Source organism: Dasypus novemcinctus, chromosome 4 (genome assembly GCF_030445035.2).
Source record: "Dasypus novemcinctus isolate mDasNov1 chromosome 4, mDasNov1.1.hap2, whole genome shotgun sequence".
NCBI lineage: Eukaryota > Metazoa > Chordata > Mammalia > Cingulata > Dasypodidae > Dasypus > Dasypus novemcinctus.
In genome coordinates, this window is record NC_080676.1 from 59,089,048 (window position 1) to 59,102,866 (window position 13,819).

The 13,819-nt window shown below is 45.9% G+C and overlaps 1 protein-coding gene across 1 annotated transcript; it reads left to right on the plus strand.

Moving 5' to 3' along the window:
* The first annotated feature begins 53 nt into the window (after positions 1-53).
* On the plus strand, positions 54-13,395 carry PSMD2 (proteasome 26S subunit ubiquitin receptor, non-ATPase 2). Its single transcript, XM_004464573.5, has 21 exons — positions 54-3,951; positions 4,340-4,396; positions 4,779-4,943; positions 6,279-6,400; positions 6,590-6,814; positions 7,682-7,840; positions 8,002-8,146; positions 8,328-8,388; positions 8,657-8,803; positions 8,976-9,082; positions 9,280-9,407; positions 9,640-9,727; positions 10,452-10,614; positions 10,732-10,833; positions 11,012-11,157; positions 11,382-11,465; positions 11,697-11,865; positions 11,958-12,052; positions 12,258-12,384; positions 12,807-12,925; positions 13,057-13,395. The coding sequence occupies exons 1-21, from the start codon at positions 3,820-3,822 to the stop codon at positions 13,237-13,239; spliced, it is 2,724 nt and encodes a 907-aa protein (XP_004464630.1). The 5' UTR covers positions 54-3,819; the 3' UTR covers positions 13,240-13,395.
* The last annotated feature ends 424 nt before the right edge of the window (positions 13,396-13,819 follow it).

Consider the following 13,819-nt stretch of genomic DNA (forward strand, 5'->3'; position numbering starts at 1 on the left):
TGAAGTGTGGGTGTTACACAGAGGATGAGATGTATAATGTCAGCATCATGACTGAAGAGAGGGGTTTGGCAGGATAAAGCCTTGCCCTTCCCTTGACATCTGATTTCAGAGACCACCTTAGGATCTGACCAGCAATTTGATGCTAACATGGCATTCAAACTCCATAAATGCAAAATGGTCAAAGTATCAAATAATATAATAATCACCAGCTTTCAGTTACTGACTCCCTATTTTGCTTAAGGCTATGCCAAACACCTAAAAAACACCATCTCATTAAATTCCCATAACAACTTATGAGTAGGCCTTACCATTGTTCCCACTTTATAAGTGGAGAAACTAAGGGAAAAGATTACATAATTTCCAGTGTCAGATAGGACAGACTGCATTAAAGTCAGATATGAACTTGGGCCCAAAGCCCATGCTTTTAATCTCCACCATTTTGTCTTCTAAGTCATGACCCAAGTTTAGACCCAAACATAGTCATGTCTTCTGGGCAATTTCCTCATGCTTTGGGGTGGGACCACCACCAGCAGTTGCATTTCTGTGCCACATGGCTCCCCTAGGCCTGGCATGTGTGACAACCCAGGCAGCTGTAGGAAACCCAAGCACATGTTGAGCTGAAAGTAACCCAGTTAGCACCTATTTATTGAGCACTTGGCAGGTGCTTGGTTCCAGGGGCAAGGCAAGGTGGACATCAGGTGACAGATGTAACCTTCACCCTTAGTAGCCCTGACAGTCTGTCTCTGTGATAAGCTCCAGCATGTTGAGGCAGAAGAAGGGATAAAGGATAGTGGTCCTGGATAGACATATGAGAGTAATGGTAAAGTACTGGACCATATCCTGCATAGTCCAATGGGAAGTTTGCCTAATTCCCATGAACAATAAGGCAGTATACTCCAATTACTGTGATTCCATGCTTGGGAGCACTCTGGAAATATCAGCCTGGAAGCAGTTTCAGTGGGCCTATAATGACTCACAACCAGGGAATCCTGAAAACAATTTCCTAATGCCCAGCTCTGGGCTCCAAAGAGAGGCACTGACAGGACAAAGAGATCCTAAAGGTAATACAAAGTCATTCATTCATTCATTCCATTCATTTAACAAATATTTGTCCAGGCCTACCATGAACCAGGCATTAGCCTGGGTGCTAGGGACACAAAGATTAATAAGACACAGGAGCTCAGTCCAGGATGGGAGAGGTATGTACTAAGGAAGGTGGGTGAACAGGGAAGAAGTTACTAACTTGGTCTGGTAAGGCAGGAGAAGTTTTCTAGACAGATGACATTATGTTGAAGCTTAGAGGATGGGAGAATTTGCCAGCTGAAAACAGCAAAGGGCATCCCACACAGAAGTAACAGCAACAGGAAAAGGCTGATCAGCTTAAAGGGGCAGCGCATGCTCAAAAATGGTGAAACGTTTGGGATAAACAGAAGTGGATGGGTGAAAGGGGCACAGTAAGAGATAAGTAATAGTAGCAGTAGGTATAAAAAAGAGGGGATTGTAACATCTGCTGTCAGTCCTAGGAATTAACAAAAGGGTCACAATGCAATCTGGCTGTTTGAAGAATACTTACAAAGAAAGCAGCAGCACAGTAGAAATAGAGAAACTGTGTTCTGCCAGGAGCACTCCTGGTATGATACAGGTTATGACTTCTGGTCAAATGGTTCTCAAATCAGTAAAGCTATCCATAAAATGTGTAGCTGTACAACTAAGGCCATGAATTTGGGGCAGCATAGCAGGCTTACAGGTGCAATTTGAAAGAAAGCAATAGGAAGGGGGCTGGCTCATGATTGGAGAACAGTTTGGCCACAAGGTAGGGAGTTTGGCTGAAACGGAGCTTAAGGCAGAAGGCAGGTCCTCAATGGGAAGTGAGAGAAGACCTACATGTTATCATGGGGCTTGAAAACATCTGCCAAACATCTGCATATGGCTAGAGAAGCTAGGGGCTTGAGTGCTTGGAGGTGGGGAGCAGGGGACAAGAATGTTTACCTCAGCTCTGCAGATTTGAGGTAGTACACAAATAAAATGACAACTGTCTCCTTTCTGGTTGCCAGGTACCCAGAAAGGCACTTTATATACATAGAATCATTTCATTCTCTTAACCTATGAGGCAGATACTTTTATTATTCATATTTTATAGAGGCAGAAAACAAGTGGAGAGATATTACTGCCTAAGTCCTACAACTGGTTAATGGTAGAATTTTATTTTAGACACCAGGTCTGTCTCTAAAGCGGTGTTTCCCCACCCTCATTTTAAATTTTGAAACATTTCAAACCTACAGAAAAGTTGAAACACAATATAAAGAACATTCATATACTCTTCACATGGATCCACCAACTGTTAACAGCCTGTGCTTTTTGTCACATCACTCCATCTTAAGTACTGGTTGGGATATGACTAGTATATAGGACAAAATTCAAAAACTGTCAGAAGGAAATCATGGAAAAATGAGAAATGTAGGAAAATGCCTCTACAGGTAACTGAAGAAAGCATAAAAATATATTGATATCCTAAAGCCAGAGATAGAATAGCTATGAACTCTCAAGCTTCTGTCAAGAGACCAGAGCTGGGGAAGTTGCTGGCAATGGAAATGAAAGATCATCCCCAGAATCTAAGCACTGAGTGGAAAAGAGCAACAGGTTTTTCCAATGAGCTTCAAACCTTTACATCTATAGCTATACATTCATTAGTCCTAACTATGCTGGACTAAGTGTTTTTTACAAACATTTTCTGCATTCTTTAATGCATCAGAACCCATAAATAAAACTCGAGTTCAAAAGGGGAGTGCTCCTAAGAGATGAAGGGGAGAAGAGTTATTTCTTTTTTTCTCACTTCTAGACACAAACTAACACGTCCCAGGCTGAAAAAGAATTGTTAGGGTTTGCCTAAAGCTCTCAAGGGCTTGAATGGTTGAAAGATGGAGGTTCAAATCCTGATTCTACTACTTACTATGGTTACTAAGTTCTGGTTATTTCATTTCTAAGGCTAAGTTTCTTTTGTAAAATGGACATATTTAAATCACTTTCAAAAGATTAAGAGAACTACATGTGATCACTTAAAAAACTATCCTGACAGTGTTGGTCACACCCTTTCTAACTCAGAACAGGGAGAATGAAAACCAAAAGCCAGACTGAGGGCAGAGACCTTGTCTACTTCCGCCTGCAGCTCCAGGCTTAGCACTGGAATATAGGATTTTATTTTTATTGATTTCTACTCCACCTAATTCCCAAAAGGATTTAAGATGGTAGCTACATCCTCACGGTAACAGCACACTCTCCTTCAACTAGGGGAGGGGAGAGTGGGGAGGGAGATGTTATAGATTAAGATTCCACACTGTGTGGGGCTAGACATAAATGATACAGACTTTACGTTTATAACAAGCGTCCCGGATTTCAAGCACCACGCAATTATCTGTGGTGTCACTTGGATAAGTCACATTGTTATTAGGAAAACTCTGCATCTCAGATAGCTGTCCATTCAAGTGCACCGAAATCCCAGACGCCACAGCCCAGCCACGTTCAGGCAACTCGGAGGTCAGAGCCAGGGCGGTATCTATGGCGCGTGGGATACTGGGAACAGTAGTTTCCAACCTGCCTCCGAGGACGGGATCCGAGGGTTGGAGCTCCCAGGCCAGGGTGACGGGAAGACCCGCCGTGGCGTACCCCGGGTTTCCCGTGGCGCTTCCGGTCACAGGCGGGCCCTGGAGGAGGGCGCTGTAGCCGACGCGCGCGAGGCCGTCTGGGAAACTAGGCGGTCCTGTCGGGTGCGCGCGCAGCGGGCCGGCTGCGGCGGCAGAGGCAAGCTCCGGCTAGTGAGCTATGGAGGAGGGCGGCCGGGACAAGGCGCCGCTGCAGCCCCAGCAGCCCCCAGCGACGGCCCCCGGCGCGGACGAGAAGCCGAGCGGCAAGGAGAGGCGGGATGCTGGCGACAAGGACAAAGAGCAGGAGCTGGTGAGGCGCGGCCCCGGGAGCCAGCGGGGAGGCCGCGGGCTGAGTCACGGCGGCATCTCAGGCCGCGGGCCCGACTCCCAACGGTCCCACCGCGCCCGGAAGACGGCAGATGGGGCGACCCTTGGGGCTCCCGCACCCCACCTCTTAGCTCCTCCTCCTGCACACCGCACTGTCACTTCCACCCTCCCCACCAGCCTTCACGACCGCCTCGCGAGGAGGGATTGAGCTGGACACTGTCACCACCAGGGCTTCTCATTCCTACTCTCTTTTCCTTGACCGCCTGGTCCCTCCTAAAGAGGCAGGCTCACGCCACCAGCCCCAGGGTGAATGGGAGGAGGATGTGTTTGGGATTCCTTGTCTTGATGCGCTTCTTCCTCCAATTCTCCAGTCTGAGGAGGACAAACAACTTCAGGATGAACTGGAGATGCTCGTGGAACGACTGGGGGTGAGTCGATGTTAACCTGAGCGGGTACATATTTGGATCATTCCCATTTGTTTTGCTTTATTCCATTTTGAGACAAGTCCTGTGTGAAGTATGGAGAAAGGTGGACTGTATTTTAGGGTCAGTGTTATGGTGCTTTTGTAAGGAAGTTGAGTTGCAGAGGATATTTGAAAGAATTTGTAGCTTTCTCTTGTGGAAGAAGCAGAGATCTTGAACTCTAACTGGGGTCGTTTGTTTTTGTTCGGGACAGTGTGTAGGGTGTTGGGGAATCACAGGTGAATGAGACACAGTTATTTCCCTAGGGGAACCACTATTTTAATGTTTCTGTATTGAGTTGGTGGGGTTGCAACTCCTTTTTGTCTGAACCTTAACATCTCCTGGTCAGGAGAAGGACACATCCCTGTACCGACCAGCCCTGGAGGAACTGCGAAGGCAGATTCGTTCTTCTACAACTTCCATGACTTCAGTGCCTAAACCTCTCAAATTTCTTCGTCCACACTATGGCAAATTGAAGGAAATCTATGAGAACATGGCCCCTGGGGAGAATAAGGTAAAACTGTTTCAGAAGTTGGTGGTGGCCTAGTTTAGGAAATTCTCATCTAGGCCATGGTGCTTATGTGAGTCATTGGAAACCAGATAGACTTGAGACCTGAGCTAGTTGAACAGAGCTCATCACATTTAAAATAGCTACATGAGAGGAAAAAATTTAACTTCTTAGTAAATACCGTTTCTGTCTTTTATGTTGGACCTTGAGATTTCATTTGTGTGATTAAAAAATACAAACTAACGAGCTTTATTGAGCTAGAGATCACAGTCCATACATTTCATCCATTTAAAGTACAATTCAATGGTTTTTAGTATAGTCACAGTTATATGCAACTATCACCACAGTCAATTTTAGAACTTTTCATCACCCCTAAAAGAAATCCCATATGCTTTAACAATTAGCCCCTTATTCCCTCACCCTTTCCCTGCCCCAACTTAGGCATCCCCTAATCTACTTTCTGTCTCTGTAGATTTCCTGGCTGTGGACATTTCATATGAATGGAATCATATCACATGTAGTCTTTGGTGATTGGCTTCTTTCACTTAGCGTGTTTTCAGGGTCCATCTGTGGTGTAGCATGTATCAGCACTTCATTCCTTTTATTGCTGAGTAATGATCCATTGTATGAATATACCACATTTGGTTTATCTGTTTATCAGATGATGGACATTTGGGTTGTTTCCACCTTTTGACTATAATGAATAATGCTGCTATATAAACATATACATATACATATATATTCATGTACAAGTTTATGTGTAATATGTTTTCATTTCTCTTGGGTATATCTAAGTGTGGTCTATTTTGGACTTAAGTTTAGTTTAACCTTTTTCTCTTTCCTTCATAACCTATGTACATTCATTTATTCTGTCTCAAAATTATGCCCCCAATTCAATCACTTCTCTACCTTTTGGTACAATCTTAATCCAGAAAACCTTCAGTTGCCTGGATTACTCACCTGGGCTACTGCAGCAGCCTCCTAACTGGCTTCCTTGCCTTTGTCCTTGACCTCTTACACAGTGTTTCCTTCATTCAGTAGTCATAGCACTTTTTTTAGACTGTGTGTCTCTTCTGCTTAAAACCTTCTAATAGCTTATTATTGCAGTGAGAATAAAATTCAGAGTTTGGTCCGTCTTGTTAATCACCCTTAAGCCTTGTTGGTTTAAAAAGGAGCTAGCCACACCAACCTTAGGGTTATTGTGAGGCTTAGCTTAGATAGTGTAAGTACATGGTTAACACTTAATTTGGGGGACAGTGACAGTGATCTTGATTTCATAAAGTCACTCTTCCCTTACTCTGGACTGTTGGATTTGACTTCAAAGGACTGGTCTCTTTATAGCGTTTTGCAGCTGACATCATCTCTGTTTTGGCCATGACCATGAGTGGGGAGCGTGAGTGCCTAAAGTATCGGCTGGTGGGCTCCCAGGAGGAATTGGCATCGTGGGGTCATGAGTATGTCAGGTAAGGTCTTTTCTTCTTGGGAATATGAGGGAGGACTCTGAGGTTCAGTTCTGACATTTGTCTTGGAATACTTGCTATCTCTCTTAAGTGTAGCAGTGTATTGAGTTTCCCAGACACTGAATTCCTTGACCCATAGGAAAGAGCTTCCTGTAAAGCTGAACTCCCCTAATGATCTGGGCCTATCCATAGGCATTTGGCAGGAGAAGTGGCCAAGGAGTGGCAAGAGCTGGATGAGGCAGAGAAGGCTCAGCGGGAGCCGCTGCTGACCCTGGTGAAAGAGATTGTCCCTTACAACATGGCTCACAATGCAGAGCATGAAGCTTGCGACCTGCTCATGGAAATTGAACAGGTGGATATGCTGGAGAAGGACATTGATGAAAATGCCTATGCTAAGGTCTGCCTTTATCTCACCAGGTGAGTGAGCACAGATGGACATGTGGCAGGCCTATTCTCCCCAGCATTCTTCCCTCAATTGTGCCTTCTCTGTTCTCCCAGAGTACCTGGTATTTGCTTTAAGGGTAGCATCGGGCTGTAGTTAGTTTGTTGGTATCCATTGGCTTTTTTTTTTTTTTAAGATTTATTTTATTTATTTCTTCCCACCCCCTCTTTGTTTGCATTTGCTGTGTTTTTTTTTCTTTCTTTCCTGTCTGGTTGCGTCATTGTCTTTTTGGTGCGTTGTTTCACCGCGCCAGGGGCCTGCGCCTCTCTGCACAGGTCTGGGATGCCTTTTTTCTTTTTTTACCAGGAGGTCCTGGGATCAAATCCAGGTCTCCGTATGGTAAACGGGAGCTCAGTTGCTTGTGCTACAGCCACTTCCCTGCTGTGTCTGTTTGTTGTGTGCTGGTCTTCTTTTTAGGAGGCACCAGGAACCAAACCCAGGACCTCTTATGTGGGAGGGAGAGGCCTAATCTCTTGAGCTACCTCTGCTTCCTGCTTTGTTTGCCTCTCATTATGTTTTCCTCCTTGTATCTCTTGTTGTGTCAGCTCATGGCGCCTGCCCATTGTGTCAGCTCACTGTCTTGCTTGTCTTCTTTAGGAAGCACCGGGAACTGAACTTGGGACTTCCCATGTGGTAGGTGGGAGGTCAGTTATTTGAGCCACATCAGCTTCTCTCCATCAACTTCTCGAGGACAGAGACTTTGTGTCTTCTTAATAGTCCCAGCATCTAGCACAGTGCCTATTACGTAGTAGTCATTTGGTATATATTTTGGGTAATTGAGTTAAATGGAGTGAATAAATGTCTGGTATTTTCTGATTCTTTTATTACTTTTATCTTTGTAGTTGTGTGAATTACGTGCCCGAGCCTGAAAACTCTGCCCTACTACGTTGTGCCTTGGGTGTGTTCCGAAAATTCAGCCGCTTCCCTGAAGCTCTGAGATTGGCATTGATGCTCAATGACATGGAGCTTGTAGAAGACATCTTCACTTCCTGCAAGGATGTGTATGTAGGGGGAAAATTGGCAAAGGAAGAGATAAGCTCTTAGAAGAGGCATTTGCATGAAGAGCTGGGACTGGTCGTTTCTGATTCGGGTTAGGACTTGAGGGGTTTTCCTATGTCCTTGGTGGACAGGAGCTGAACAGATGTGATGGCCCCTCCCACAGGGTAGTGCAGAAGCAGATGGCATTCATGCTAGGCCGACATGGAGTGTTCCTGGAACTGAGTGAAGATGTAGAGGAGTATGAAGATCTGACAGAGATCATGTCCAATGTGCAGCTCAACAGCAACTTCTTGGCCTTAGCTCGGGAGGTGAGACCCTTTGCCCTTTTCTACCAAGACATTTTGGTTTTAATTCTACCTGGCTTTTCACCTCCCCAAGTGTCCCTCTGACTAGACTCTCCTTGGTAAGAATTGCCATATAGTGGGAGAGCAGAAGGGACAGCTGAGGGAATACTGGGGGAGTAGTTGTGACCCTGTTTCTTCTTTTCAGCTGGATATCATGGAGCCCAAGGTGCCTGATGATATCTATAAAACCCACCTTGAGAACAACAGTGAGTAGCCATTTCCATGTGTATGTGGCTGGGGGATTGGTGGATTATTAATTATGCCCCTTGTATTGGGACTGATGGCTTGGTTCCACATGCTTATCCTATAGAGCTCAGAATTCCCACTTAACCTTTCCCTAGGGAACTGCTTGGAGTCATAGATAGAGGATCTTGAGGGACCAGCTCAAAACCAAAGACCTGGTCACCATACTGTATTCCTTTTTTTGCTCTGCTCTGAACCTTCTTTCCCTATTTTCCTCTGCCCCCTGTGCAGGGTTTGGGGGCAGTGGCTCTCAGGTGGATTCTGCCCGCATGAACCTGGCTTCTTCTTTTGTAAACGGCTTTGTGAATGCAGCCTTTGGCCAGGACAAGCTGCTAACTGATGACGGCAACAAATGGCTTTACAAGAACAAGGATCACGGTATAATTCTATTCTATTCCATCTTTATGTTGCTTTGGTCACTCTTGTTGTCCTTCTCGGTTAATATGTTATGTGACAAGGGATCTCAAGGGCTGTTCCCTGGAGAGCCCTTTATAACAATTATCTCCCAGTGGGGCCATTTTAAAACTGATAGATTTTTCCCTTGGTATAGGAATGTTGAGTGCAGCTGCATCTCTTGGCATGATTCTGCTGTGGGATGTGGATGGTGGCCTCACCCAAATTGACAAATACCTGTACTCCTCCGAGGACTACATCAAGGTTGGTCTGGCACAGCTCACTAATGGAGTTCTTTCCCTCCCATGTTCCAGAGCCCAGCAGTGCCTCCCTTAGACTGGTAAGGTCTACCCAGTTTTTAACTCTGGATAAGGTGGGGTGCTACATTGAGGTCCATGATGCTGCCTCTGTTGTGAGGAAGGTCGAGTAGCCTGAGAGTAGAATCTCTTTGCTCTTTGCAGTCAGGAGCCCTCCTGGCCTGTGGCATTGTGAACTCTGGGGTCCGGAATGAGTGTGACCCTGCTCTGGCACTGCTCTCAGACTATGTTCTCCACAACAGCAATACCATGAGACTTGGTTCCATCTTTGGGTAAGGCTTCTCAGTACTTCTGGTAGCATTCAGCCTGTAGGCTCTGGGAAAGTAGGAACTAGGCCTTTTTAATTTTTATATTGCCAGAGGACCACCACCGTGGCTATCAAGTGTTTGGTTCTTGGTGAATGTTTGCTGAGGATGAATGATGAATGACCAGTTCTCTTTTTGTTCCTTTCTTGCCCTTTCCTCGGGTATGTTTCGGGGGACTGCCTCTCCCTGGCTTTTGCAGGTTAGGCTTGGCCTATGCTGGCTCAAATCGTGAAGATGTTCTGACACTACTGCTGCCTGTGATGGGAGATTCCAAGTCTAGCATGGAGGTAGGTAGAGGCTAGTTGGTCATTTAGTGGAGTTAGAGGAGGTACTCTGTGTCCTACAACTTGCTGATAAATAGGGAAAAAAGAAGCCAGGGGTGTGGGACAAGGGATGTCACCTCAGTGAAACCCCTTGGAACTGGGATTCTAAGCCTCAGGTGGTGTTGAGGCAAAAGTTAACATTCTGGTGTTGAGTTCCAGCCCTTGGAATTTATGAGGAAGTATGCTGACCAGAGTGAGGAATAACTTACCCAACTTGGGATGGGTGATTCTCACTCAGGGTTTTGACCAATCTTAAATTTTATAACTTGTCCAGTGGTTTTAGAGATAGATATAATATGGTTACTGTAAGCATAGGTTTTAGAGTCCAAAAGGACTGAGTTCAAATCCTGTCACCCATTCTTATAATCGAAGTGATCTCAGACAAGTAACTTTAGACCTCATTTTCTCATCAATAAAAGGGGAATAATGGCAACATCTGTTTCATGAGGTTGTTGAGAGGACTAAATGCTAGTAGTGTGCAAAGCAGCTGGCACAGCGCCTGGCACATAGTAAAAACTCAATGAATGGTTGCTACTGTTGTTATTTTGACCTGCCATCAGAAAGGGATTATTATCTGGTGTGGCTAAGGAGGATGCCTTACAGCAGGCTGTGGGAATCAGCTATTGTGAATCAAATAAGTACTTAATAACTTGTTTTGTGTCTGATAGTGATTTTTTCCTATTTTTAGGTGGCAGGTGTGACAGCTCTGGCTTGTGGAATGATAGCAGTGGGATCCTGCAATGGAGATGTCACTTCCACTATCCTTCAGACCATCATGGAGAAGTCAGAGACTGAGCTCAAAGACACTTATGCCCGTTGGCTTCCTCTTGGACTGGGCCTCAACCACCTGGGTGAGGGGATGGCCCTGTATTTGGGCAAAGGGCTGACAATAACTGAGAGGATTTATTTGTCAAACTGTGCTAGATGGAGAGCAGGCGTCCTTTGATTCCCTTGAATCTGTCCTGTAGGGAAGGGTGAGGCCATTGAGGCAATCCTGGCTGCACTGGAGGTTGTATCAGAGCCTTTCCGCAGTTTTGCCAACACGCTGGTGGATGTGTGCGCCTATGCAGGTCTGTGCTTCTGCAGTGTCTCCTCACCTCTCTTTCGACCCCTTTTTTCAGGTTGTTTCTCCTTTTTCGTTCATTCTGATCTGTTTTAGATTCTTTAGACTTCTCCTATTCCCATAGTAAGATTCTCTGTGGTGCCATCTCATTTCCACCCTTTGTCATCTTTGTGACTCTGCTGCAGGCTCTGGGAATGTACTGAAAGTGCAGCAACTGCTCCACATCTGTAGTGAACACTTTGACTCCAAGGAAAAGGAGGAAGACAAAGACAAGAAGGAAAAGAAGGACAAGGACAAGAAGGAAGCCCCTGCTGACATGGGAGCACATCAGGTTATGTGGGCAACTGAGTCCTCTCAGAGTGAGGCCCTGAGAAGAGATAAGCTTGTAGGGGAAGAGGAGAGCTGGGTTTGCTTTTATTTTCTGGGTATCACTGTGTATTGAAATACCATGAGACTGGCTTCTCATAAATGAGGTGTGGCTTTTTTTTTTTTAGATAGGACTTGAGTCACAGGTAGATGGTTTTTGTTCTTGAGCTTACTGGGTTCCATTTGCAGGGAGTGGCTGTGCTGGGCATTGCTCTTATTGCTATGGGGGAAGAGATTGGTGCTGAGATGGCACTGCGAACCTTTGGCCACTTGGTGAGTATAGGATAAGGAGACTGGTATATACTGGTTTTGATGGTTGGGGTTCCCCAAACAAGGCTCTCCTGTGGGTTTTCTGGGTCGAGTGTGAGAAAATGGTCTTCTTGCAGTGCCCTTTCTACAGAATTTGATTAAGCCCACCTTTTTGCCCATCTGTCTATTCATATAACTGAGCTGCTTGTTTTTACTGCTTTTCCTGATACCCTCATTATTTTCTTTTTTCATCAGCTGAGATATGGGGAGCCTATACTCCGGCGAGCTGTGCCTTTAGCATTGGCCCTAATCTCTGTTTCGAATCCACGACTCAATATCTTGGATACCCTAAGCAAATTCTCTCATGATGCTGATCCAGAAGTTTCCTATAACTCCATCTTTGCCATGGGCATGGTAGGCAGTGGTGAGTATCAGGCAGAAAAAGAAGATCTTTAATAGATTGGAGTAAGATTTAAAGCCCTTTTTTCAAGTTTCTGTCGTACTCAATATTTCCAGGTACCAATAATGCCCGTCTTGCTGCAATGCTGCGTCAGTTAGCCCAGTACCATGCCAAGGACCCTAACAACCTCTTCATGGTGCGCTTAGCACAGGTAAAGAATAGAATTCTTCTCCTTAGGATGTGCCAACAGAAGCTTCTGCGGAAACAGAAAGGGAAAATACAGTGACACGAAGAAGACTAACTCTGGATCTGGGCCAGAAAGACATGGGCGAATTGTTGGGTTTCTTGTGTTGTTAGGTGATGTCTTCTCAGATGTGACTCTCCAAATCCACTTACTCTCCCTCTGTTTTTCTCAGGGCCTGACTCATTTAGGGAAGGGCACACTCACCCTCTGCCCTTACCACAGTGACCGGCAACTCATGAGTCAAGTGGCTGTGGCTGGGCTGCTCACGGTTCTTGTCTCTTTCCTGGATGTCCGCAACAGTGAGTTCCTGTCAGAAATCTTTTACTGTGACATATGGTGCCCTATCTTCCTCCACCTTACCAGGGGTACCTTGGTCATTCAGGACCAGGACCTCAGTTAGCTCTGTGCTACCCTGGGTTCCTGGAATTACATGAGTCTGTGATGAAGTGACTTTTATCTCCCAAAGAGAGATTTTCTTTTGAGGATGAAGAACTGAGCCCAGTGTCTGCTTCTAAGGGACTGGGGAAAAACGAGTTTCATGTATGAGGGCTCTGGGCAGAATAAGGTGGGGCCAATACTCTAAATTGTAGTAGGGTGTCTAAGGGGAGGGTGGATTCGACTATGACTGGGGTTGAAAAGTCAGGTTGGAGGAGGGTCACAAGGTTCAGACCAGGCCTGCCCTACTGCCTCTAACTATGTTTGTTCTCTGTGCTTCCCTCAGTCATCTTAGGCAAATCACACTATGTATTGTATGGGCTGGTGGCTGCCATGCAGCCCCGAATGCTGGTTACATTTGATGAGGAGCTGCGGCCATTGCCAGTATCTGTCCGTGTGGGCCAGGTGAGGGGTTGAGGAGAGGGGAGGGCTCAAGCTAAAGCCCATGTACCTCATTCTTCAAAACCAGTATGGGCAGTGGGTTGCAGCTACTCTCCGACCTGGAGTCCCTTCATTTCCATTTTCTTACCCTACAGGCAGTGGATGTGGTGGGTCAGGCTGGTAAGCCTAAGACCATCACAGGGTTCCAGACACACACAACCCCAGTGCTGCTGGCCCATGGAGAGAGGGCAGAATTGGCCACTGAGGAGTTTCTTCCTGTCACACCCATTTTGGAAGGTTTTGTTATTCTTCGGAAGAATCCCAACTATGACCTCTAAGTGGCCAGCAGGGGCCCCAACCTGCTGCTTTGTCAGCAGGCCGAGCTTCCTGCAGCCAGGGGTGGACACTGCTCCAGACCTTTGGGGGGAATTGTTACCTCCTGTTCTTTTGTTACTGAGTGAAATAACTTGAATAAAGAAAGACCTTTGTCCCCATGGTCCCTCTATGTCTCTTTTCTGGGGTATCATGGTTGGAGGCTAGACTGGGGTGGGGAATGGGCATGAGAGAACATTGTTTGGAGCAACCCTGTGCTAGCAGGGGAGTCTGCCCTGAATGGAATGAACTAAGCCCCTTTTCTCCTCTTTGCCTTCTCCCTAATCATCTTCTGTTTCCATCTTAAAACAATGATTCATTTTCAGGGACGTGAACCCTAAATGCAGTGGACCTTCTTTCTAGGAGATGCACATAGCCAAATTCTTACTTATAACCTACCAAGAGGCCAGTAGATCCCATGCCTTTCTCCCTTGTCCTTCCCTGGCCAATACACTCATTTCAAGCCCATCATCCCCTGACCTTAGGCTAAGGATTCCTGCTCTAACAGGCAAAAGAGTCAGCCCCACCTTCTTCTGCCTTGACTTC